Below are 27,634 nucleotides of genomic sequence, written 5' to 3'. Positions count from 1 at the left end.
GTACAGGTGGTTTGGCTCTTTGAGGCATTTTGGTCGGCAAAAAGACGGCGTTAAATTAAGATTATGGAGGTGGGGAAAACACACATCGAAGAAAGATGGAAAAGGTGTACCTAAAATAGTTTTTTTTTAAAAGTTGTTGCAGGAGCTCTGAGAAACACGTCCTACTCTATTAGTCGCAACACCGGAAGTCCCACTTTTACTTAAGTATATATTTTCCTGGGTACTTGTACTTTTACTTAAGTACTAAACTTCAGCACTTCCTCCACCAATGCCTGTCTGTTTAACGATTGATTTCAAGATTTTATTGATAACTTTTAAGGCACTTCATGGCCAGGCCCCTAACTACATTTTAGAATTATTAACCCCTCACGAGCCTGTGCGCAGCCTGAGGTCTTCAGGCAGGAACCTGCTGGTTGTTCCTGAGTCAAAGATGAGGTAAAGGGGCAACCCTGTGTTTGCTGTCAGGGCTCCTTGACTCTGGAACGGCCTGAGGAGCTCAGGCTTGTAAAATCAGTGTCTTCTTTTAAAACACTTTTATCGAAAGGCTTCTAACACCATCATTTTAAACTTTGATATTGTTTTTGATTTTCTTGGTATTTTAATTTATGCTGCATTTTACATTTCATACATGTTTTATTGTGTTTTTATTCTTTCTGCGATTTTATAAAAAATGTTTTCTCTATTTTATGTTTGATGTTTTGATAAGTGCTTTGTTAATAAACTTTATTGTTATTATATTTCATTCATATTCACTCTAGTGTGTAAAGAGGGAGAGGGACAGAACTTGGTTGCTTCAGGGAGAGCAGGTGACATGGAGGTGAGTGAGACAAGGAACCAATGCTGATGATTACAACCAAACACGTCTAATCTGAATATACAGACTTGGCATACATTTATTTGTATAGGGGCTGTCAATCGGTCTAAATAGTTAATCGCAAATTACTCCCAACATGGGAGTGGAAATCTGGCTTGGCTTTGAAGCTGAACTTGCCATTCATATGTGTGTTTTATATAATTTGATATACTTATGTAATTGTATTTAAAAAAAATGAAAACAAACATGTTTATATTATCAAGCACACATTAGACATACAATACAGTATTAAAAAAAAAACATAAAAAATCCTGTGTGTTAATACTGAGTTGTCAGAGGCCTCATTTATAGCCCTAACCCATTTTTCAGACCCATTTCTCACCCAAGCCTTGGGATCTACGAGAATGTGCGCACTTGAAGGCAAACTTTTACCAATGCGTACAAACATTTTTGCGCGGGAAAGATGCGATGCAGACTTGAAATTGAAAATGATATAAAACAACTTAAAGCAAATCTCGGTACCATGGCATAAAACAACTGCTCACTTCACTAAGTAATTAACAGTTTTTGATAATTTGATTAAACACTGAGCCTGTATCACACAAGTATGACTGTTCTTTTTATATAGTGTGTGTGTGTGTGTGTTTGTAACATGACTGTGCTGTACGGCGCACAGAACGCACACTCACAAAAAATAAATAAACTGTGTTCAAACTTCAATTTCAAATTATAATAATCCCAGAGTGGAGGTTAGGATCCCACTGATGTGTGATGTTATTGGTCCGGTTGCTGTAAACATAAATTCTGTGGTGACACTTGTGCGCAATGCTGGGTGATGATCTTTGTGCTGAACGTTAGTTACGTATTGTAACTCTAGATTCTATGAGTATAGGCGCAGCCCTTTAAGGCTATCGCTAGTGGGTTTATCCCTCGCGCGCATGCGCAGCACTGAAAACTTTAGTCCACGCCCACTAACTGTGGGCCCCACCCCCGGTCTCACCGTGTATAAATTGGAGTGAGACCGGCCGCTCGTTTCCCTACTAATAGCTTTTTCTTCAGCCATATAGGAAAACCAGTGAGGCCCAAAACTTAAAGGGCTGCGCCTATACTCATAGAATCTAGAGTTACAATACGTAACTAACGTTCTATATCGTATAGGCTTCGCCCTTTAAGGCTATCGCTAGTGGGTTAAAGGCGAAGCTCGATGTAGTCAATGCCTCACTGGGTCTGTACAGTAACACAAGCATAAACACATCTGCCTTATAACCATCAACCATTCCAGGCGTCGTAATGGAATATGAAAAATATTCCATGATGGAATGGTCAGGAAAAATTCTACTGCTGTATGACGTGGTAGACGAACGTTACGCACTGTAACAGTCCAGCAAATACAGAGTAGAAGTCAGACAACTCTCCCCAGCTCTACAGATTAGAGGGAGAGCATCATACAGAGACATCAATTAAACCATCACTCTGACAAAACACTCAGTACAGAGTGAGTCATGGAGGAACAGGAAACATCCCGCAGGTAAAAGCGGATGAAAGAACAGGGGGAAAACCAGGAAGCTGCAGTGCAGATATCCCCCACTGTCATTCCTCCATGCAAAGCCGCAGAGGAGGAAATTCCTCTGGTGGAATGTGCTCTGATGTTCTGTGGAGGATCCATCCCTGATGAGAGGTGAGCCTGTGACGCCTCACAGAGCCAGTGAGACAGGCGCTGTGCCGACAGGGGGAGCCCTTGAGACTGCTCCCTGTAATGCACAAACAGACGCTGTGTGCGTCTCACCACGGCCGTGCGCGCCACATAACAGGCCAGCGCACGCACAGGACAAAGAAGATGGGAAGTGGCCTCTTCCTCTGAATTGTGAGGGGGTGGGAAAAACCCCTCCAAAGTGATCACTCTTTATCGGAAAGAGCTCGTGATGCTTTTAGGCGTAAAAGCAGGATTAGGGCGTAGAATAGCCGAGCTGCAATCTCCTTGGATCCGAAGACATGAAGGTGCCACAGAGAGAGCAGACAAATCACTAACTCTCTTTGCAGATGTCAAAGCCAACAGCAGAGCTGTTTTGATTGACAGTAATTTAAGCGGAATTTGCTCCAATGGTTCAAAAGGAGCTTTCACCAATGCACGTAAAACCAGTGCTAAATCCCACTGAGGGGCCAAGGAACGTGACACTGGCCTGTCTCTTCTCACGCCCCTCAGGAATCGTTTTGTCAGAGGATGACTGAACACTGTTCTGCCACCGAAACCCTCATGACAGGAAGAAATAGCAGCAGCATATGTCTTAACTGTGCTAAAAGCCAAATTCCTATCCATCAAAAGCTGGAGGAATGACAACACCTGAGGCAGGGGACACACCGTGGGCTCCAGACTCCTGTCTACACACCAACGCTGAAAAGCGCTCCATTTGGATGTGTATGAAGCTCTGGTAGAGGCGGCCCTGGCGCCCTGGATAGTGCGCACAATATCTTGGGAGAGACCCAGTCTCTCTAAATGTTCCCGTTCAGCGGCCAGGCCCATAGACGCTGACCTATCATCGGGTAATTCCTGATCGCTCCTCCTGCCTGAGAGAGAGCGTCCCTGCGCCACGGAATCTACCATGGCAACCCTGAGATCAGCTGTTGCAGACATGGAAACCATGACGCGCCCTTGCGCTCCGGAGCTACGAGGATGGCTGACAGCCGTTCCTCTAGAACTCGATCCAAGAACCGTGGAATCAAAGGACCCGGTGGAAAAGTGTAAAGAAGCATCCTGGGCCACGGCTGATGCGCTAACGCGTCCACTCCCAGCGGAGGATTGTCCCGCACGCTCAAAGAAAACCACAGAGCGCACTGTGCGTTTCCTCGAGAGGCGAACAGATCCACCTCTGCTTTGCCGAACCTGCTCCAAATCTGACTCACCAGATCGGGATGAAGGCTCCAATCCCTGTGTCGAGGACCTCCCCTCGACATGATGTCCGCTCCCGTGTTCAAAGCACCGGGAATATACACTGCTCTGACTGAGAGAAAGTGTGTGTGTGTCCACAGCAGCAGCCGCCTCGCTATGTTCAGCAGCTGCGCGGAGCGCACTCCTCCTTGGCGATTTATGTAGGCTGCCGTCGCCTTGTTGTCTGTGCGGATCAGGATGTGCTGATCCCGCAGCAGTGACGCAAAATGCTGGAGAACCTTCTGCACCGTGAGGAGCTCCAGCGCGTTGATGTGGAGAGACATGTGGGCCGGCCACTGTCCTCCCACCACTTGTGACAGACACGTCCCTCCCCATCCTGAGAGAGATGCGTCTGTGAACACTGAGACGTGTGATGCAGCTCTGCCCAGCGGCACTCCCGCTGACAGTGTGTGGGGATTCTTCCAGTGGATTAGATCTGCGTTCACTAAGGGAAGAACGGTCACCATGCGTCTTCGCTGACGCACAGGATCGACGTGCAGACGAATAAACCATCTCTGTAGACGTCTCATGTGTAATAGGCCCAGGGGCACTACCACGTGACCTGCTGACATCATGCCCAGCAGGCGCATGACAGAGAGAGCTGTCACAACCTTGGGGGGCGTGACGCGGCTGAGAAGAGCTGTCAAAGCTCTAGCTCCACCCCCAGATACGTCACGACCTGGGCGGGGAGAGCAGAGCTTTTCTTCCAATTTATGGTGAAGCCCAAACTCGACAGATGACACACCAGTGTTCTCGTCTGTAACACAGCTTCCTCCCTGGAGCGAGCTAATAATAGCAGATCGTCCAGGTAGAATAACACTCTCATCCCTGTCCTGCGCAGAGGCTCCAGCGCCGTTTCCACACACTTGGAGAAAGTGCGCGGAGCCAGGGAGTAACCGAACGGCAGGCGGTTGTACTGATATTGTATCCCCTGGAATGAGAAGCGCAGATATCTCCTGTGTTTCGATACGATCGACACGTGGAAATATGCGTCCTTCAGATCTATGGAGGTGAACCAGTCTCCCTGATCGACTTGTTGAACAGAGACAAGTCGAGGATGGGTCTCACGCCTCCCGTCTTTTTCGGGACCAGGAAATAACGGGAGTAAAACCCCTGTGTCTCCTCCCCCTGAGGAACTTTGGAAATTGCATTTTTCCTCAAAAGTTCCTGTAGCTCTGACTGGAGAGCGAGACAATGTTCCTGAGATGACAGGATTGTTTCCACTATCCCGCTGAACCGCGGGGGTGGGGAAGCAAACTGCAGAGTGTAACCTCGGCTGACAATCCTGTCCATCCATTTGTCCATTAAACATACGCGCTGCCACTCTGAGTAATGCTCTGAGAGTGCACTTGCTTGGTGCGCTGTGGTTGTCATGGTGACGAGCCAAGCCAGAGCCCTGACCGCCGTTGTTCGCATCGGAGCAGACTCCGGAACAACCCATGGGGGGCTCGCAGCGAAAGGGCTGATCAGAAGCCCCCGGAGCACACAGGCTCTCAACTGCACCTGCGGTCAGACGCTGACACGGGGGTGACGCGTCGACGGCAGAAAACGGCCGCTTAGGATGTCCTTTTATTTTACAAGGTTCCTGAACGCAGCTCGTATGTGCAGTCAAACCCTTGCTCCTTGAGAAAGGAGGGGGGGAGACGCTGAGTGCAGACACAGTGTGTGCGCTGTCAACACGAGGCGTGGTGACGGCTGTCAGACGCTGGCAGGTTGATGACGCGTCAATGGTAGAGAAAAGCCGTTTAGGATGTCCTTTTATTTTACAAGGCTCCTGAACGCAGCTCGTATGTGCAGTCAAACCCTGGCTCCTTGAGAAAGGAGGGGGGGAGACGCTGAGTGCAGATACAGTGTGTGTGCTGTCAACACGAGGCGTGGTGACGGCTCTCGTGGACTTATGGACACACTTACTGTTAGTCGGAAAGATGTGGAGGGACACTCTGTCTCTGTGACAGAGGAGATGTGCTGACTTAGTGTTCTGAGTCTGTGCCGTGTATCAACGGGCAGCTCACACTGTGTGGGGAATGATGTGTGTGAAACAGTGGCAGCAGAGACGATGGGCTCTGGTACAGACTGTTTAAAGGATCTGCTTTTCTGGGGAAGATGTTGTTTTATTTTAAAACATTCAAAACTTCCCTCAGCATCCATCTTATCACACATGTCCCCCCCAAAATGTCTTCTCCCCTGCTTCCTGGGGAATCCCTCCGGTGGGTTGGACCAGGTACAGGCCGCTCTCCGATTCTTCCCCATCCGCGGTGTCTGCCGTTCCACTGGCAGGCCGGTCCGAGGAGGAAGAGATGGGGGTTGGACAGCTGGAGGGAGGGCGAGACGCTGCCGCGGCAGCTGCTGCGGGACGTCTCGTTCGCCGCTGTGGAGGAGGAGGAGCCCGGTGGTCTCGCCGGTGGTCCTGTGACTTGTCGTCCTCATCTGCCGCCTTCTGCATTTCTTCGAGCGCCGTCTGAAGCCGGGGCCCGAAGAGCCCGTCCGGGCTGATGGGAGCCTCCATGAGCTCTTTTCGCAGCTTCTCTGACAAGTTAGATCGATCCAGCCAGATACATCGGTGGATTAGAGTCTGCCAGGCGGTGATGCGGGACGCCGCCACCGCCACGGAGGCACTCAGTGTCAAGAGCATGCCGATGGCCTGACTCAGGTCCTCTGCTTTATCAGCCAAGTCAGGTTCAAGAGTCATAGACCTCACCCAGTACGATAGCAGCGCTATGTTGTTAGCGGCGGCTATCGTCTGGAAAGCACACTGGTGAGAACGGTCAGCCAGCCGTGTCAGTGTTTGGCTCGAAGGGGAGGGCGGTGCAGGACGCCGTCCCCTGAGCAGGTTAATCGACACACCGAACACGGAAGCCAGGCTTGGCTCCAGTGGAGGAACGAGTGAAAAACCTTTGTGGGAAATCCCCATCACCCCTGTGATGGGGACATAGGAGAGGACTGGCGACTTCAGTTTCCCAGGTTCCTCCGCTGAACGGGCCAGGTAAGCGTTGGTCGCCGGTATACAAGGCCAGCACGCGTCCTTTCGTGACGGAGCGGCCCCGATGCTTTCCTCTAGCGCGTCCGCGGCATGAGGAAGAGGCACCGTCAGCTGCTTTGAAGCCGCCGCCTTCTGGATCACTCCTGGCATCAGCTGCACGAGGGCACCAAGCCCCGTCAGCTCAGCGGTGTTTGGAAGAGAATCTGTGTGGTCTGACCCCTCGGTCTCGAGGGGGGAACCTACGGGAGGATATTGCCTTTTAGCTCTGGGAGCGGAGTCGGCTGACTCCGGTCCACGTAAACCGAAAAAATCAATGGCTTCGTCCAACCCAAAAACGCGCTGTGATGCGAACCCTTCGCCGTCCATGAAAGCCTCTGCTCGCCTGCATCTCTCGGTTTCGTTGAGGAGCTTGCAGTAAGCACAGTTGGCTCCGGGGGTGAGCGCCGGGCTGGCGTGCTCAGGGCCGAGGCAGGACTCGCAGCGCGGGTGGAGGTCGTTGGCCATAATGTGCCCGGTTTGGCAATCCGGGCACAAGCGGAAGTTTGAGCTTCCGTGCTGCTTCATCGCTGAAGAAAAATGGGAAACGAGCGGCCGGTCTCACTCCAATTTATACACGGTGAGACCGGGGGTGGGGCCCACAGTTAGTGGGCGTGGACTAAAGTTTTCAGTGCTGCGCATGCGCGCGAGGGATAAACCCACTAGCGATAGCCTTAAAGGGCGAAGCCTATACGATATAGAACCAAGTCCGGTATTACACAGACAGAACCAAACCCTCCCACTATGATTAACACTATAATATTTATCTTTTTATAAAGCCTCTTTTCATAATTTTGAAATTATTATCCTTTGCAATTTCATGGATTGGGAATTTTGCAGCTGTCTCGGAATTTTATAATCCTGCAGTTTTGAAAGATTGAAATACATTCAGGTGACGTAACAAGTCCCATCACATCCTGAGAAACACTTTTTTTTTTAGTCTTCCTTAAAATCAGACACTTTCCTGCCTGTCGTACTCACTATCACCCAATGCATTAGCAGCAGCAGCAGCAACACATTAACACTATAAATCTGAATTTTTTTGGGGGTACGGCATTTTCAGCATTTTTGCGCGACGTATGAATCCTACGTCCTACTGCTTTATAAAAGAGGCCAGTTACAGTTAATAGTCTGAAATGTATTTATTTGGCTGTGTGGTCGTTTAAGGAAGCCACTGTGTGGAAAGGAAAGCACAGGGTGTGATCATACCTTTTTGTCATAGTAATACATAGGTAACAGCATTTGTGTTAGATAATGGAAGGAGCTCTGGCTGATACCCTTGTAAAGTATATTACAATTAGCATCTATAATCATCATTAATTACACGCAAAATTTGCCAATCAACAATTGATAAAAATAATGTTTGGGAGATTGCTTTCAGGTGGAAGAAACTGGACTGAACAACATTCTTCACAGGTTTGAGTCAAATCAAACCCCCACGGTGGTATTTCCAGTGGTATTATTTGACAGATCTGAGAGATAGCAGTAGAAAACCAGGTGGAAATAGGGAGACCAAACCAAAAGGAGACCTCAGACTTTTAATAATTGAATTGAAGGAAATTGTGGGACAAAAATGATAATGCAGATTTGTTGACCTTTAGCCAGGGAAGTGATTTGGATTTCGTACTATGGTTTTAAATTGAGTCATTTGGTCAATCTTGTGTCATTCACCTTCTGGGAGGTAATTTCCAAGTACCTTAAGAGTTATCCAAAGTGTCTCGACCCTCAACCACAACACTCTCCAGTTGGTGGGCCAGCAATGGTGGCCAAATCACTGCTCTTGGCTTCCTGCTTCCTGTGGTGGGAATTTGTATTTAATTCCCTGGTGAGGAAACAAACCATCAGACTGAGTGATCAATTCAATGATATCAAAGTATTTAATTAATGGTCAAGACTAGGGTTGCAAAGGGGCGGAAAGTTTCCGGTAAATTTCCGGAAACTTTCCACGGAAATATTAAGCTCGGGAATTTTTGGAATTTTGAAAAAAAAACAAAACTATGCAAATTAAACACTGAGCAATAAAAACATCATTCAAAACACTATTTTAAAGATGTATGGAATGCAGCACATGCTGCACGTTGAAGTGGTCTGGCGTTGAATTGCTTTGCAACATGCGCAACCCTTTGGGAACCATAAATTAAAACGAGTCCGTTGACATAGCTACGTGAAAAGCCGCAGACACAGCTGCAGAAGCATGCGCCGGCCTTAAGTCAGTGTGTTTCTGTCCTGGTTTTACAGGATCCTATCCCCACTCCTGAAAGCCTCCTCTTTGGCTTGACGAGGCCGCTTGAGCTTTGCTGTGAACCACGGTTTATTGTTATTAAAGATGCAGTACGTTTCGGTTGGTACACACATGCCTTCACAAAAACTAATATATGACATCACAGTGTCAGTGAGTTCGTCCAGTGATGTAGATGCAGCCTAAAAAACACTCCAGTCAGTGCAGTCAAAGCAGGCCTGTAGTTTCAGCTTTGACTCGTTTGTCCATTTCCTCACAGTTTTCACCAGAGGCTTTGCAGATATTAGTTTCTGCCTGTAGCTTGGGAGGAAATTAAGCAGGCAGTGATCGCAGAGTTCCAAAGCTGCATGGGGAACAGAGCGGTATGCATTCTTTAGTGTTGTGATCAGATCAGCACAATAGCAGCATAGGAATTCGAGAAGCTATCTGTAACAAAGCATCGAAACAGGAACTATGTCTAGACACAGCCTCGAACAGTAGAATTTCCATTACACAGGGCCGCTGTGCCTCGCTAACGCAGGCTTGAGGTGGTATGTAGACTCCCACGGTTAGTAAAATGGTTTGCAGTTAATGGAAATGGATTCTAGCTGAGGAGTGCATATTTTCCATTGCACTGTGGCATCTGTACACCAACTTTCGTTGATATAAAAGCAGATTCCTCCTCCCCTCGTTTTCCCCGTTAATTCCATAACGCGGTCCGCACGGTGGAGTTGGAAGCCCGGCAGATGAAGGATGCTGTCAGGGATGAACTCACCAAGCCAGGTTTCAGTCAAGCACAGGGCAGAAGATCCTGATAAATCTCTGTTTATCTTGTTTAGGAGCAGCAGTTCATCCGTTTTGTTGGGCAGAGAGGGGACATTTGCCAGATGTAAAGCCGGGAGTGGAGTTCGGAACCCCCGCTCTTGCAGTCTAACCAGCGCTCCAGCGCACTTCCCTCGCCTGCGTCTCCTCCAGGCTCCACAGAGAGCTGCTGCTCCTCCGACCAAAATCTTCAAAAAAGTGTCTGGGTCTGTAAAGTCCAGTGAAAGGGTTTGAGGAATGGAATGTTGGACATTCATGAGTTCTTCTCTAGAAAAAGTAATCGTAGAGGGAGTGCTGAAGACCGTACAAATAATCAAAAACATGAAAAGCACGAGAGCGTGGCAGCCATCTGCGGCGCCTGTCTAATCATCCTTCCTTCCTCCATTCAGTCCTCCCTTCCTCCTTAAGTTCCTTCCTATATACAGTATATGTAAACTTCCACTACCTTTCCTCAGGTTTCCCTCTATAGAAAATCATCTGACACATACTGTACCCGCACAACTTATATTTGCTCTCGAGAACCATGTTGCCTTCCCTTTACTAAGAGGAGAATAAACAAATTTGACAAGAAGAGAGGAATATAAATAAAACAGTTGTGGCATCAAACAAAAAGGAATGTAGGAGTGGAATGACAAAAGAAAGGGGTGTATAAGGCAGGGATTTAGTCTTAGCCATTGCTGGTGGAAAGATTGGAAATAAGCTTCAGAGCAGAGACAGATAGAGATACAACGAGATGGCAGATAGGGGAGACATTAAATCGAAAAAGAGAGAAGGTGGTGAAGAAGACAACAGTGTAGAACAGAAGTAAGGGAATGGGACATCAGAGAAAAAAACTAGCTCTCAAAATTATTTTAAATAAATCGTTTATTTGACCTTCATACTCTGTATCAACATTCTTACCTATGCCTTCTTTCTGTTTCAACAACGTAGAAGATGATCTTCAATTTTTTCTCCTCGTTCATAATCCCATTTCTCCCTTCCTGCAGCAATGTACTACTCATATTAGTCTGCCCATTCATTTTTTTAATCTTCCAGTCTCTTTCCTATGTCTGCTTATTTCTTATTACAATCCTCATCAGTAGGAGGATCAAATATTAGCATTAGCAGGACCCAGAGCAATACATGAATACGTCAGAGCAGAGATGTGGTGGCAAGACCATAGTAAATACAGACCAGAATGGCATCAGAAGGAACAGAAAGAAAGTTTGATCTTCATTCATTTCTTAGAAGAAGAAGAATCCTTTCTATTCATGTGTACAATGTGCTCAGTAGCGATAGATAGATCTAATCTAGTCTAACAGTGAGTTCTTGAACAGAGATTGAGCTTGGCGTTGTTGGTCACTGAGTATGCGCTAAGCTTTTCTGCCACAGTGCTGTTTGTAGAGAAGGGGTCAGATCCAGTTATTTCCTCTGCCATCTCTGGGTGGGGTTCCTTATTATTAATCTATAACGTGAATTTATAGAAGAGTTAATCCGAGTCATTGCCACCTCCCACAGCTCAGCTGATATATCTGAGTTCAAGTCCCTAGTCCAGGCCTCCCTAATGAGGTCAGAAGAAACCTGATCAGCCAAACCCTCTATAAATTTTGATATTAAATGTTTGGAGTCAGGAGGGAGCAAGAAAACCCCAAGGAGAGGGTGAGTGATGGTGGGGGACTTAAAGTCTTGACACTCTTCCTGAACGTAGTGTCTGGCTTGAAGATATCTAAAAAGATGTGAGTTTGGAAGATTAAACTTAGTTTTTAGTTGACTAAATGAAGCGAATTGGCCATCAATATACAAGTCTAGGAAAGTTCTTATTCCCCTCTCCCTCCAAACTGCAAAGACCCCATCCAGTTGTCCAGGCTTGAATGTGTGGTTCTGGCAAATTGGGGCATGTATAGAGACACAAGGGGCCCGGCGAGCCATTTTTATCTGGTTTAGTATTCGCAAAGAATTCTTTAGGGTAAAGTTCTGTCGGATTGACTTGTCTATGAGGGTAGGGCTCGAGAACAAAAGTGCAGGAAGTGAGGAATTTTTAACAGCAGAGGCCTCAAGTTGTAGCCACAAAGGCTCCTTTTCCGCCTCTGACAGACGAGAAGGTCATCAGCATACAGGGTCACACGGGTCTCAATACCTCCCACTTTAATACCTTTAATGTCTTGATGTCCTCTAATTCCAATCGCCAGGGGCTCTAGCGCAAAGTTAAATAGCAAGGGGGACAATGGGTCCCCTTGGCGAACACCACATTGCAAAGAGAACGTTTGGATCTGTCCCCATTTGTAAGGATAAAGGATTTTGTATCATTATATAATATTTTGACCCATTCTATGAATATATCCCCAAATCCAAACTTCCTGAGAGTCTCAATCAAATAGGGCCACTCTATCATGTCAAACGCCTTGTGCGCATCTAAAGAAAGTATAGCAGGGTCATCATCTTTGTCATGAACAGCGTACATAACATTTAAAATTTTCCGGACATTACAAAAGGAGTACCTGTCTGGAATAAAACCTGTTTGGTCTGGGTGGATTATGGTTGCTATATGGTTGCCTAGCCTTTTTGCCAATACTTTTGATATTATTTTCAAATCACAATTTAGAAGGGCAATGGGCCTGTAGTTACCAGGATCCGTTTCATCTTTATCTTTTTTTAATAGGACACAAATGTTTGCTTCACTCAATGAGGCTGGGAGCGTCCTGTTTTTAAAAGTATCGCAGATCATTCTCATTAATATAGGTGTTAGAGCATTTTGAAAAGCCTTGTAAAACTCGGGTCCAAACCCATCCGGTCCGGCTGCCTTTCCAGCAGGGAATGCTTTTATTGCCTCCTGTACCTCAGATGACGAGAAATCCAAATCCAGATTGTCCCTGAAGGCAGCATCCAATTGTGGGAGTTGGAGCGGTTCGAAGAAACGATCTAAGTCTTCCTGTGTAGCTGTCGCTTTTGATGTGTAAATATCTGAGTAAAACTCCTGAAATCGATTGTTGATATCCTTCAAGTCAGTAAGCATAAGGCCAGATTTGGATTTAATTTTATAGATGGCTCGTTTCGCTTGTTCTCCCTTTAATTGTCTTGCTAATGACTTTTGTGGTTTGTCACCAAACTCAAAGTGTCTCTGTTTAAGTTTGAGAAGTGTTTTACCAATCTGTTCCCCCAGGATGGAATTGTACTCATATTTCAATTTAAGTATATTCTTATGATCTGATTCGAGCAAAGAGTTTTTATAAACCTGTTCAGCTACCAGCAATTCTCCATCAATCTCCTCCAATCTCTTTCTCCTAGCCCTTTTCAATGTTGCTTCATAAGAAATAATGTAGCCTCTAATATAAGCTTTAAGTGTTTCCCACAATGTTGAGTCACTCACCTCCCCGTTGTCATTGACCTCAAGAAACTGAGAAATATTCGTTCTTATATATTTTTTAAATGCTTGGTCTTGGAGTAAGAGGGGATTGAAACGCCAGGTATAGGCTTCTCTGGGGAGGGCCATTCGGAGGTTCAATTCAACCGGACTATGGTATGTTATTATTATATTGTGATATTTGACATTGTCAGTATTGGAGATCAGTCTAGAGTCGACTAGAAAATAGTCAATCCGTGCATAGGACTTGTGTACATTAGAATAAAAAGAATAATCACGATCAGATGGATGTTTCAGTCGCCAAATGTCTACCACCTTCTTTGACATCATCAAATTATTGAGAGTTTTAACAGCCACAATCCTGGGGGGAGGAGCTGAGGATAGTCTGTCCAGGTAAGGGTCAAGATAACAATTAAAGTCACCTCCAATCATTATATGGCTCAAGTCATTATCAGGAATTAAATTGAACAATTTACAAAAGAAGGCGGGGTCATCTGTATTTGGCCCATAGACATTAACCAATGTTACGGGGAGTAGATTTATATATCCAGTTAGGATTAAAAACCTGCCATTTGGATCAACTATAGATGACTGAAAACGGAAAGGTATATTCTTACGGAAAAGGATGGCCACGCCTCTAGCCTTAAGGCCGGCGCATGCTTCTGTGTTTTCACGGGAACGGAGACGCAGGACCCCTTCCGGGCCCCTCACGGCCCTTCCTACGTCCTTACGTGCGTCGGCCAATTTTTCTAACTAGACGGCAAAGCCCCGCAAGCGTCACCCGGCCGCGAGGGCTGTGATTGGTCTGCTGATTACATCATTTCCGGAGTCGCATTTCCGGTTCATGCCCGGAAACCACGGAAGATTTAGAAGAACGAATATGGACCAGATAGAAGAGCACTTGGCAGAAGAGATCCGACACTATGTCCACTAGTATAACCCGTCACTAACCGGCGGATTTTTCCGCCAGAAAAAGGCTCTGCGGAGCCGCCGTGGCGATGTAAATAAATCGCTCTTCTTCGTGCAACACACGAAGAAGAGCCGACTTCGACAAAAAACATTACTGCGCCTAGTGTTCTGGCGGGGAATTGCATGGCAACACGCGCAACGGTTGGAGAACCATGAATGAGAACGAGTCCTGCGTTACAGCTGCGTGCCTGCGGGCCCCTGACGACGCAGAAGCATGCGCCGGCCTTTAGATGTGAAAGGAGAATGATAGATCTGTGAGATCCAGTTAGCCCTCAGTTTCTTGTGCTGAGTGGCTTTAACATGCGTTTCTTGTAAGAAAATGATGTCGGATTTCATTGCCTTTAAGTGTGCAAATACTTTTCCACGCTTAACAGGGTGACCTAACCCACGGACGTTCCAGGAGAGCAAGGATATTGAATCAAGTATATTACTCATTTATGATACCTTAAACACAGGAGATTGAATAGCGACCAACAAAATAATAATTACGCTATAAGCGAACACAAACTTAGCACTCGGCCTGGCAGGCAGCATCAACAAACAAAAACTACAATTAACAGTTAACAAGAACATGAACAAAACCCCCACCCAATGCTTCCCCAAACGAAGCAGAGTTACCCTCATCCACATCTGGGACCACCGGCTGAAAAAGCAGGGAGAAAATCTCCAAAACACAGCCCCTCGTTGGCCCACACGGCACAGAACGTATTACACATTAAAAAAAATGTTAAAAAAAAAATCGCCGTGGTAACAGTTCAGTGATCGTGGAATATACTCTACATTTGCATTTCGCATAGTAGCCTTTCAAAGTTTTTGCTCAATGAAGTTCTTCGCCTCAGCCGGGTCGTTAAATACCTTCACTTGCCCCTGATGATGAACGTGGAGCTTGGCAGGGAACCGCAGCGAGTGCCGGAGCTCCTTCTCTCTCAGCACCTGCTGTACTGCGTGGAAGCCCCGCCGTTGCTCCATCACCTCCGCTGTATAGTCGGGGAAAATCAAGATTCGGTTTCCTTCGTACTCCATCGGCTGCTGCCTCCCGATCCGTATAATCTTCTCCTTCTCCTGTGCGAGGTGCACCCGTGCTATGATCGTGCGGGGTCGGGAGCCTTCCGCTGGTCTGGGCTGTGATGTGCGGTGCGCCCTGTCGATGACCACCGGCTTAGCGAAGTTTTCGTCCCCGAGCAATTTGGGGATCAGGCTGGAGACAAACTCGGTTGGCCTCCCTTTCTCTTCACCTTCTGGGATGCCAACAATCTTTATGTTTTGGCGCCTGGACCTCCCTTCTAGATCACACAGCTTGGCCCTTAGTGTTTTGTTGTCCCGCTGTAGCTCCGTGACTGAAGTTTCCACGTCGTGGATGCGCTGCTCGTGGTCTGCGGCCTGATTCTCGGTAGCAGACAGCCTCTCCGTGAGCACTTGCTGGGCAGACAGGAGAATCTGGAAACTCTGTTCAAACTTATCGAACCGCTCGTTTAAGGACTGCAGGAGCTTGTTTGATAGTTTCTGCCAGATAAGTGGGAGATCTTCCTCCTCCTCGAGCAGTGGCATGTCTGCGGGCTTCTTGCTAGCAAGGTCACGGCTAGCGGCAGCTTCGGCTAGCTGGCGAGCTCCTTTTCCGGTTCGTGGAGTTTTAGCTGACATTTTAACGGCAGTTTTTCGATGGAGCAAGAGACAAGCCGGACGCGAAGATTTTTTAGAGCAAAAACGTAGAGTATAGCATTAAATTGGCGATTAAATAAGTAGAACTGTGTGAGCCTCGAGAAAACACGTCTACACTGCACTCATCTCACTAGCGCCCCCCGAATCGACTGAAGGAAGTTAAGGGACATCCATTCCTCAATGGAGGATAGGCCACTTACGCGGCTGACTTTGTCTGGCTTAAAGGAAATGTATATTTGGGTATCATCAGCATTATAATGATCTGATATCCCATTAAATGGCTGATGAAGTTTCCTAATGGAAGCATGTAGAGCGAATATAGCATGGGGCCAAGAATGGAACCTTGTGGCACAAGGATGAGGTGTTATTTTGAATGGAAATGGAGATTTGTCTATCTGAGAGATATGACTTGGAACCATCTAAGAGAAATTAGCTATTGATCAGAATATTATGATCAATGGTGTCAAATCACTTGTGTCACTGATGTCAAGGAGCAGTAATACCATGCAAGGGACCAAGCAACTTAAGACTATCAGACCACTCCACCTCAGTTTCCTTGATGGTGATAGGCTGCAGAAGGGGTACCTGCTTCCTGAAGTACATGATCAGCTCTTTGGTTTTGATAATTCACCCACTCAGTCCGATAACCACCCCTAGGGACCCGTCTGATCTCCTAGAATATTAACAGTGTGACGGATAGACAGAAGATCATTGATTTATTTTTTGCTTGCTCTGCTTGAACACATGATCTTTAGTTTGGCTTTGTTCTTTTGGAGATTGATTGTTATATGACCAACTCCAATCCTTTCAAGCATTTTTAAGCATAAAAATGTTTAAATCAGCTCTGGTTCCGACACCTGCACATCAGAAATACAGTGACTGCACGCCTGCACTTAGAACCAGGGCCTGAGATAGGAGCCTGCAGATGTAGTATCAACCCTTCCACAGCACAGTAGCACTCGTTCAAGTAGACCCGGCCCAATTCTGCTGGTAATGACTAGGTTGATGTGGTTACTAAAATTATACCCTATAAATGTACTTTAATAGATTAATTTACTCACTCATAGATTGGTCGCCATTAACGTTATCCTCGTAGAATCCAACCTTAACATACACTGCAAAAAAAAATTTCTCCCTCTTGATCACTTCGACTGGTTTTCCATTAGTGTTGGCTCTAGCTAGAGTCATTATCTCTACTGGGAGCATGAGGCGATTTCTTTACCCTACAGAAGTTGCACAGATTGTCCAACTCCTCCAGGATGGCACATCCATGCGTGCCGTTGCAAGGAGATTTGATGTGTCTCCCAGCATAATCTCCAGAACATGGAGGAGATTCCAGGAGACAGGCAGTTAATCTAGGAGAGCTGGATAGGGCCGTAGAAGGTCCTCAACCCATCAGCAGGACCGATATCTGCTGCTTTATGCAAGGAGGAACAGGTTGAGCACTGCCCGAGCCCTACAGAATGACCTCCAGCAGGCCACTGGTGTGAATGTCTCTGCCCAAACAGTCAGAAACAGACTTCATGAGGGTGGCCTCAGGGCGCGACGTCCTGTAGTGTGCCCTGTGCTCACTGCCCAGCACCGTAGAGCTCCATTGGCATTTGCTATAGAACACCAGAAATGGCATGTCCGCCACTGGCGCCCTGTGCTTTTCACAGATGAGAGCAGGTTCACCCTGAGCACCTGTGATAGACGTGAAAGGGTCTGGAGAAGCCAAGGAGAACGCTAAGCTGCCTGCAACATCGTTCAGCATGACCGGTTTGGTGGTGGGTCAGTGATGGTCTGGGGAGGCATATCCATGGAGGGACGCACAGACCTCTACAGGCTAGAGAACGGCAGTCTTACTGCCATTAGGTATCGGGATGAAATCCTTGAACCCATGGTCAGACCCTACGCTGGTGCAGTAGGTCCTGGGTTCCTCCTGATGCACATGACGCACTAATGCCCGGCCTCATGTGGCAAGGGTATGCAGGCAGTACCTGGAGGATGAAGAAATTGATGCAGTTGAATGGCCCTCACGATCACCTGACCTAAACCCGATAGAACACCTCTGGGACATTATGTTTCGGTCCATCAGACGCCGCCAGGTTGCTCCTCAGACTTTACAGGAGCTCACTGATGTCCTTAGACAGATCTGGGAGGACATCCCACAAGACACCATCTGTTGTCTCATTAGGAGCATGCCGTGACGTTGTCAAGCATGCATACAAGCACGTGGGGTCACACAAGATATTGAGAAGCATTTTGAGTTGCAGAAATTTAATTTTGGCAAAATGGACAAGCCTGCCACACCGCTTTATCACTATGATTTTCAGGGTGTCTATAAAGTTGAGCCCTCTGTAGGCTGAAAACTTATATTTCCATCAAAGATGTGCCATCCTTTTGTTCCTAAGACATTAAACTGTCCATATCAGTATAAATATTCAACATCATTTTTTTTCACAATGAGATCTGATGTGTTTTCAAAGTGTTCCCTTAATTTTTTTGAGCAGTGTAGTATCTGCCAACATAATATCTGCCACCCAAATAACCACCTTTCCATTCATTTACTATAAATCCATATGGGTGATTTATGTAGTTAAGGATATTTCCAGTGTAATCATCATTGCAGTGTTTCCCCTACCATTCTATTAGGGGGGCGCTGCGCCCCCCCAACGGCACCTCCCGCCCCCCCTGGAAGATCAAGTTAATTATTTATTTTATTTTTTAATATAGCGCCAGATCTCTACATAAATCATTTTAAGGTTACATTTCCTATTAAACGGGTCTATAGTTTGCATTTCTGTCTCGACATGGTCGCGCGGTTAGAGTTCTCCTCTGCTCTCTGTATCGCTCACGGAGGAGTTCCATCCAGATGCGCGCACACACAGACACGTTCGCGCACACACTGGTGAGCAACCTCCCACCAGCGGACAGACAGCATCCATCTGAAAACATGTCGCATGAACCACCTGAGAAGCAGTTGAAATGTCCGCGTTTTTTGAACACTCCCAGGTGGAGATGGTAACAGCCACTCTCCTGCGAGTAGCAGCCGGAGGAGCTCTCCTGCTCCGGGTCCGAGTGCAGAGAAGAGCCTGAGTGCTGCACGCCCTGCCCCAGACAAGAATCTGCTCAGTCACCACCGGATGACAGGTTCTGACCCAGCTTGGCGACAAGACTGATCTTGGTAACTTAAGTATTACACCGGACGCCGAAGCGCCGCGCAATTCTCCAGCGCGCAGGCGCCTGGCTGTAATCACGGGATGTGCATTTCTCAGCGCCGGTCAGCCCGAGATTCTGTTTTCTCCGCTTGTTGTATTAAACCGTGAACGCACCTCGCTTCGCAACCTGAGCCTGAACCATTATTAACCCCGCTGCGTCACTTCCTTCTATCACTGTTTAATCTATTTTCATCGGAAACATTGTTCAAAACCGGTAAATCTGACGTGAAAACGAGGGTTATATATTTACATATATATGGGAAGATTGCTAGTAGGATCTCGACTTTAGTCTTCTTTCACTTTATGCGCATGCTCCATGACGTCTTTACAGCGATTTCAACCACTCCGCTCCAGCGTTTCCGTGTTTTCGTGATGGGGCTTTGTGTAGACGCGAAAAACATAAGTACCGGATCCAAAAATGTTTCCAGATTCCGGCAATCCAGGTTACTTATGGAAGTCAGTAAATACATACATTACATACATATATACATGCAGGCATAAATAAATAGATAGATATAGATAAATTACAGTTCATAGATAATGAATAGGGGATTATTTCAGTTCTCTTTTTGGTTTTAGGAATGTTCTGAATACGAATACGTAGACAGCATAAGTTGTAAACCAGACCCGGCCATTTATAGAGTCTCCCTGCCAGTCCTACAGAAGGGACAAACTGGACAAACACATGAGGTCTGAGCATCACAGAATAGCCTATCAGCGCCGGTCAGAAATCCAATGTACAGTTCAAAATCATTAAAAGAAACACATTAACATCATGATTCCTTAAAGTTTTTGTGTCCGTGTCCCCCCCCCCCCCGCGACGCTCTCCCCACTCCCCCCCCCCCTCCCCCCCCCCCAAAGCTGTAAACCTAGGGGAAACACTGCATTGTAAATACTCACTTCAGGGTACATATTTGTATACCTGCTTGTTGCCTGTGTTATTTGAAGTCGAGATCAAAGATGGTGGTAATGCATCTTGACATTGGTTGCCGCTCGTCAATAAATCTAACAAATAAGAAGAATGATTTGGATTTCGATAGGAGATGGTGCCCCTTTTCACGAGTGCAGATTCATCATAATGCTACTTTAATTATATTAACTGTAGGTTTGGCACTTTTTAATGATGAGCGCAAATCAAGCATTATTAGCCTGCAGACAACAGAAGTCCACTAAAGAAGACTGAACAAAAATGACTCAATACACCTCTCCAGTCTTCTATTTACTCAAATTAGGTTTAGTTAGGTTCAACTATGCAATGTTAACTATTTTAAGAAGTAATTTAAACCATGATATGACGAATGATTGGTTTATCTAAATAAAATGAAATAAGGGTTAATTCTTACTGGTTGCAAAAGTTGATGCATTACTACACTGTATGACATAATCTGATAATGTCATCCCTACCATATGATCAGAAATCATTCTATAAATCTATATAAGCTTTAGGTCCTGTCTTTAGACGATACCTTGAAAATTGCATTTCAATCAGGGGAGACTTTTTTAAAGTCGCAACAAATCACTGTAATGACAAATATACAGTTTGACAGCAACACCATGAATGGTTGATTAAGATTCTGGCCAAATCTGATTGGATTATCAAAAATTCCCACAGTCAGATGATAAGAAAAGGTCGGTAGAGTGAAAGAGATTGTTAATTAATGGTTCATAAAGATAGTCTTCCTGATTGAAATTACCCTAAGCTTAACTTTTCATATGGGCATGTTTTCCTTTTCTGACTGCTTTTTTACCTATTCATGCCATCACTTACAAAGCTGTGTTTGTGTTTCTTTGACCATTTTTAATTTGACCTAGACCTTTGACCAATCAGCTCCAAATGTTTATCAGGAGATTCCCTCTCATGAAATTAACCCACCAAATTGGATGGAAATGGGTTCGTGCATGTTTGAGTTATTTTGTACACACGCACAAACACACAGGGAAAAACAATACCCTCCTGCTGGCTTTGCCAATACACATTTTAAAAGTAGCAGTTAATGGGAACAGGATTGTGTTGTGACACTTTTCTGTTGAACTTCTAAGCTACAATAGTGGTTTTCTACTGTATTATCATATTAAACACAGTTTCTGCCTGTTTTCTCCTCTATAGTTATGGCAGAGTCTATGCAACAGCAGACCCATATCACCATACGATCGCTCCTGCGGCCACTTACAGTGTAGGCACTATGGTGAGTCTGTTTTCTGTTTCTTAGCTGCAGAGTATCTGAACATTATATTAGACTGTATGACAAATCATAATGTCCACTTACCTCATTTTACACCTCAAAGGGTCTAATGAACCATTCATTTGAATAACTAAAATTTTTGAACAATTGACTGTAACACATCTATTAATTTGTTGACATGCTTCAGCAATAGTCTTGGAAGATCTTAAACAGAACAGTCTCCTCTTGCTTTTAGACTTATTCCTACGAGTTGTGTTTTCCTCTAAGAGATTAATTTAAGTGTTTCCTGTGAATCTTTGCCACTTCAGTAAATGACAAATGGACAATGCCTTCTCATCAAACTCCCATTCAGATTAATTGTCCTGAACCTTCATGCTTGAAATCCACCAGACTGTGAGTTCTTCCCACAGAAAAACTCTGAAAGATGAGCAAGGGGGGTCAAGTGGTTAATGTTTGTTTTAGCTAGCTTTGCAGATAACATCAAAGATGAAAAAAACTTAACGATACTGCAGCTGTAATGAAAAAACAATAAAAGATGGGATTGCAACAGAAAGTTCAATTTAATTTTTTTAAGGTGTGTATAGGGACTTCCTGCAAGGATTGACAGCCATCTAACACATGCGTCAACCTGCTGTTGGAGATGTAAGTAGAAAAGAGTAGAAAGAGAAAACAACAACAGAAGGAGAACTAGGTGAGGGGATGGACATGTTTGGTTTTTGGTGGCAAGCAGACTGCACCTAGAGCTACTGCTTAGTGGATATTCTTGGACTCAAGACTGAGTGCTGACATTTTTGTGGTGACGGAAAACGAAAACCCTATTACCTCTCCATTCACCCCCCAAACACCCCCCTTTCCCTCCTACTTCTAGTCCTTGATGCTGGGTAAAATCCTGAATTGACTACAATGTTTTCCTTTTCATTTACTTAATTAAAACATTGCTCTGTATTTGCCTCCTTATTTCTCAACAATAATTTCCTTCAAATTATTGTTCTCTTTATCCTAATTTTCTCATGTGTAATCCAAACCCCTTGCTACAAATATTTAAAAATTCTAAAAAAAAATGTATCTATGATTTAACAGGCAAAGGGGAATTATTCATTACTTCCAACTATATATGATCTGATTTATCAATCCAGGCCTATGTACATACACAATCACACAATTACATTCCTTCACTTCACAAATGTCTTTCCAGCCTTAAGAAGTTGTATAATTATGCAAAGGCTACTGGACTTGCTTGTGTTTCTTGAAGAAGTTTCCTCTATCATCCAAGCCAAATCACAATGATTACCATTCTCAAAAAAATTGTCCTTGTCGTTGAGGTGTAAGTGAAGTGCGGAGTCATAGCCTGAGGAACTGACTCTTCTGTGTTGTGCCATCCTTTTATGTAGTGGTTGTGTTGTTTCCCTGGTGTAATGTGCATATTTGGGCCAAAGATACAGATGGCTTGAAAGAGGAGTGAAATAAGCCATCATTGTCAACATAGGAAAAACCGTTCACCTGGTTTAAGAGACCAACTATTAGCCACCTACAATGCTGCCCCAAGTTCTCTCCCTAATGACTAACACAAAAGCAAGGTCGGTCCACAACTAAAGGCCGATATATGCATCTCCGATTTGACTGAAGGCCGGCGCATGCTTTTGGGCGTCGCACGCAAGCTTGCGTGCGACGCCCAATTTTTCTTAACTATACGACAAAGCTATGCAAGCCTCACACAGCTCGCAAGGCTGTGATTGGTCTGCTAACTACATCCTTTCCGGAGTCACATTTCCAGCTTCATGCTCCATAATACCGGCAGAAACCACGGAAGATTTAGAAGACGAATATGGACCAAATAGAAGAGTGTTTGGCAGAAGAGATCTGAAAGCATGACCATTTGTATAACGGAAGATCAGGGACAAATTTGTCTGCCACAAAAAGGCTATGAGAAGCAGCAGTGGCGATGTAAATAAACAGTCGACGACAACTGCCACACACAAAGAAGGTGTCTCAAAGGTCGTCTTCAACAAAAAACATGACTCCGCCACGGACTGACACGGACAGAGGAACGCCCTCTCCGAGTGCCTTGGAGAGCTTTTCGTGTACCTCTGATTTTTCTAACTATCCGTGGGCATTTAGGAGAGCCTAGGGACAGCCCTTGGCTGTGATTGGTCCGCTAACGGCATCATTTCCGTACGACGTCATTTCCAGAATCTCACATTTCTGGACCTCAAACTTCCTGTTTCATTCCGTATATCAGAATACCGCCACTTTAAAACCCAAACACAACTACGATTATAACAGTGATAACAACATTGAAGAGCGCACAGTGGTAGAGGTCCGGAGTGTGTGAGGAAAGCCGGGAGGGGGTAAATAAACAAATGTGGACTTCTTCTACGCACAAAGACCTCATCAGGTAGGCTTCTCTAAGCTCGTCTTCTGTTGCGCCACCTAGTGGTCTGGCAGTGATTTTTTTTCAGCACCCACAGCCTTCGGAGAAGCATAAATGAAAAAGAGTCTGTGGGATCCGCACATCCCTACGCGCGCAACGGTGACAGAGTAGCATATCTCGGCCTTTATATGAATCAACAGCCATTTACACCTTGACTCAGAGGACCCCGACCTCAATACAAGTTCAGAACCACAAAGGTTAAACACCTGAAACTTCCATTATTCCGTTTTTGGAATTAGAGGTGAAACATATTCAAGAAACACAAGCAAGTCCTGTTGCCTACATACAACTTCTGAAGATACCATGACCTGGTTAAATGAGAATGTTCACATATACGTCCTACCAGCCTCATGCACAAAGTTACACTAAACCAACAATCAAATGCTAAAAGGGAGGACATTTCCTTTGAGGTGTTAATGTAAATGTGCATATTACAACAGCGGTTCTACATTGAATACTGATTGGAGATTTTTCATCTTTGATGTTGCAGGCAAGCCTTTACAGAGGAGGGTGCAGTCGCTTCACTCCCTACTAGAAAAGGGGGGGGGGGGGGGCACGCCCCCTTCCCTTCCCCGCAAAACAGACAAAAACACACAGCAACACATGAAATGAAACCCATGTTATGGAAAACTAAAAACAACATTTTGCAAAGTTGCAAATGTGATCCTGAAGTCCAAGAATCATATTCAAGTTCATACCCTTTTTACACATTGTCATTTACTGATGTAATGTTTATTGCTTATTTTTTATATTAACATTTTGTTAATCTGTGTTGACTTAAATGTATCTGTATTGTAATAACTGTAGTAAAAATAGTCAATAGTAAAAAAGATAAAAATTGGGATAGAGTTAGAAAAGTTTTAATCTTCCGCCTACTCACTCTCCACAATTCAGCATCTTTCAAATGGCCTTTTTGCACAAATTTTAATTCTATGTAATTTCCCTACTTTTACCTACCAATTTTCCCCACATGAATTATAACCCCTAAATGTTCAGCAATTTCGTTTTGGCAAACACATTTCAGGCAGGCTTAATTAAGTAAATTATATAACTTTCACCCCATGACACACCTGGCTCCATTGTAAGTGAACTAACTGAATCGGTAGTTTCTAATTGTCCTAATAGTCCAGGCAAAGTAGCCCATTTTGGAGCCAAATATAGAAGTAATTGTTAAAGAATTTTTTTCAGCATAGATTATTTATATGAGGTGTCCAGAACAACATGCTAAAAGTCCTAAGAAATCCTAGTTGAGGAAATATGTTTAATTCTCATCAATGTGTGCCAAAGAGGCAACAATACACCCCAAAAGGGCTATTTTTTCCTTTACTCCTATCAAAATGAAACTTTACACAATGAAAGTAACCATGAAACGTAACATTTTTTGTATTACAAGTTTCTTTGGAAATGAATTTGAATATGTACATGAGCTCCACACGTATTGAATATGTCCTAATTTGCATAGGCAGAAACACCATTCATATGTATGACAAAAACATCGGTCCAATCTTCATCTCTTTGTGCTGCAGTCTTTCTTGCAACTACAGCGGACTACATCTAGTATTTCTGGTGGTGCCGCAGGCTGATCGGTCATTATCGGCATAAATCTCCCATCCAAAACATGCCACCCCCAGTCTTTTGGGTCCATACGTTCACTTCCCCTTTTCCACTCCATCATTTGGTAAAAGATGGCAGGTACTACCAAACCAGGCAGTTTTCAGGTTAGAGGCCAGTCTAAAAGCAGCTTTGCCATCACCCATTGGCAGTAGGATGATTGGATGAAGATTGGGCCGATGTATTTGTCATACATATGAATGGTGTTTCTGCCTATGCAAATTAGGACATATTCAATAAGTGGAGAGCTCATGTGCATATTCAAATTCATTTCAAAAGAAACTGTTAATGCAAAAAAAGTTACTTTTCTTGTATACTTTTACTATGTAAAGTTTTATTGTGGTAGGAGTAAAGAAAAAATTAAGCCTATTAGGGTGTATTTTGGGCATATTCGATTAGTGTATAGCTCATTTGCATATTCAAATTCATTTTCAAAGAAACTTGTAATAAAAAAAATGTTACGTTTCATGGTTACTTTCATTGTGTTATGTTTCATTTTGATAGGAGTAAAGGAAAAAAATAGCCCCATTGGGGTGTATTGTTGCCTGGCCTTATTGGCACACATCTTGGATTGATGAGAATTAAACATATTTCCTCAACTAGGATTTCTTAGGACTTTTAGTATGTTGTTCTGGACACCTCATAGAAATGATCTATGTTGAAAAAAATTATTTTACAATTAGTCGGTCGTAAAACTCAACTTTGCCTGGACTATAATGGGTCTCGGAGCTGTTCAGCTCAAAAGAGGTGAATTTTTAAAGAAATGGCTACCAAGGAGTGATGCATTATGAAACTCAGAAATTGAGAGGAAGAGTGTGATATATTACTGAATGTGAATGCAGGAGGAGGTTGTATATAGCAGGGTGGATCAAAAACTATGGCAACCATTGCAAAATGGGTAGCAGTGTCCCAGTTGTTCGCTGGTATAGTGCTAGAAGCATGAGGTATCCCATTACTACTGAATGGTTTGAAGGAGAATACAGCATCTTCTCAGTAATTAATGTCTTAACTTCATGCACATTTACAGTAATTATCACACAGCGCAGTACAAATATATTGTACTCCTCCTGATTTGTCACACTTGACACACAGAAAATATTTTTTTTTAATGATGAATTCATTTATTGAAGGATAAAAACCTAATTATCCCAGTGTGTAAGAATAATTGCCCTCTCAGTTTCTAAATCAATGAAATTAATTGATAATTGGATTAAATGTCAATAGCCACACAAAAAAAATGTTTATCTCGTTTATCCAAACATCAGTAGTCTAAAAGGTCTCGAAAGCAACATATGATGCCAACAACTAAAGAAATTCAAGAACAAATGCCAGATTAAGTCATTGAAGTTTGGAAAGTTTTACAGAGCCATTGCAAAGGGCCCTTGGATACTAGTGAAAAATGGTCTTTATCTACAATTGGAGTTGCAATGTGCAAACCACTGCTGACCAAAAACTGAAGAAAGTCTTACATTTGGAAAAACAAGACAGATTTTTTAATAATAATATAAAACAAAATAACTTTTTGGAAAATATGGGTCCTATGAAATCTTGGGAAGAGTTAATACAGGATTCCACAATAACCACATCATGCCAACAGTCACACATTGATGGAGCCATGAATTCTGCTTTTCACCAGAAAATCCTTAAAGTGAATATTATCCCATTTGTTCAAGCACTGCTGGATTATGCAGCAGGATGATGATCTGAAGCACACAAGCAAATCCATCTCTAAATGGCTCAAAATAAATGAATGTTTAGTTTGATGTAGCTTGTTTATGCTGGAAAACCCTCTAATGTGGCTTAATTAAAACAATTCTGCAGAGAACAGTGGGCAGAATTTCAACCACATTAATGTTGAAGAGTCTTTGCTATTCATTACAAATTTTGAATTGCAATTGTTGCTGTCAAGGGAGGCAAAACTCGTTATTATGTTATAATGAACAATTCTTGCAAAAAATAGTTTTGCCTGCAATAAATTAAATGATAATTTAAAAACATTTTATTGTGTTACTCATTTATATTAAGATTCAGTAGGATGTTTGAAACGTTTACATTTGAAAAGTAAGCAAAAATATAAGGAACTGGGAGGGGGCAAATACTTTTTCACAACACTGTTTGTACACTGACATTTTTATAACGTATTTTTGAATGTATTTCATTTAATCTTATTCACTCTGACATCCTGCTCATGAAAATTCTAATCATGTATAGTAAATATCTGTGCCTAAGACATCATTTTCAGGAGATATGGAAGCTGTGATGGCAGTTATATAAAATGCATGCTACCAGTGACCTCAATCCAAACATTATATGTATGCTATCAGGTTTCCAAATCAATAAAGATAAGTTTATTGTATTCATCAAAGCTAAAAACCTGACAGTGATCTTATGCAGGATATTTGTATTTGCCTAGGTATAGATTGATTAATATGGAAAGTCCCATGA

General features: G+C 44.1%; 1 protein-coding gene across 1 annotated transcript in view; it reads left to right on the top strand.

Annotated features, from left to right (window-relative positions):
* LOC133028348 (RNA binding protein fox-1 homolog 3-like) overlaps positions 1-24,113 on the top strand; it is a 216,707-nt gene extending 192,594 nt beyond the window's left edge. The window contains exons 11-12 of the mRNA XM_061095543.1: positions 21,072-21,150; positions 24,069-24,113. Of these exons, the coding sequence (XP_060951526.1) occupies positions 21,072-21,150; positions 24,069-24,113 (124 nt within the window). The remainder of the gene's footprint in view (positions 1-21,071; positions 21,151-24,068) is intronic.
* The last annotated feature ends 3,521 nt before the right edge of the window (positions 24,114-27,634 follow it).

This window comes from Limanda limanda, chromosome 21 (assembly GCF_963576545.1).
Source record: "Limanda limanda chromosome 21, fLimLim1.1, whole genome shotgun sequence".
In the NCBI taxonomy this organism is placed as follows: Eukaryota; Metazoa; Chordata; class Actinopteri; order Pleuronectiformes; family Pleuronectidae; genus Limanda; species Limanda limanda.
The sequence above is the reverse complement of the archived record's forward strand: the minus strand, read 5'-3'. Positions and strand labels throughout refer to the sequence as shown.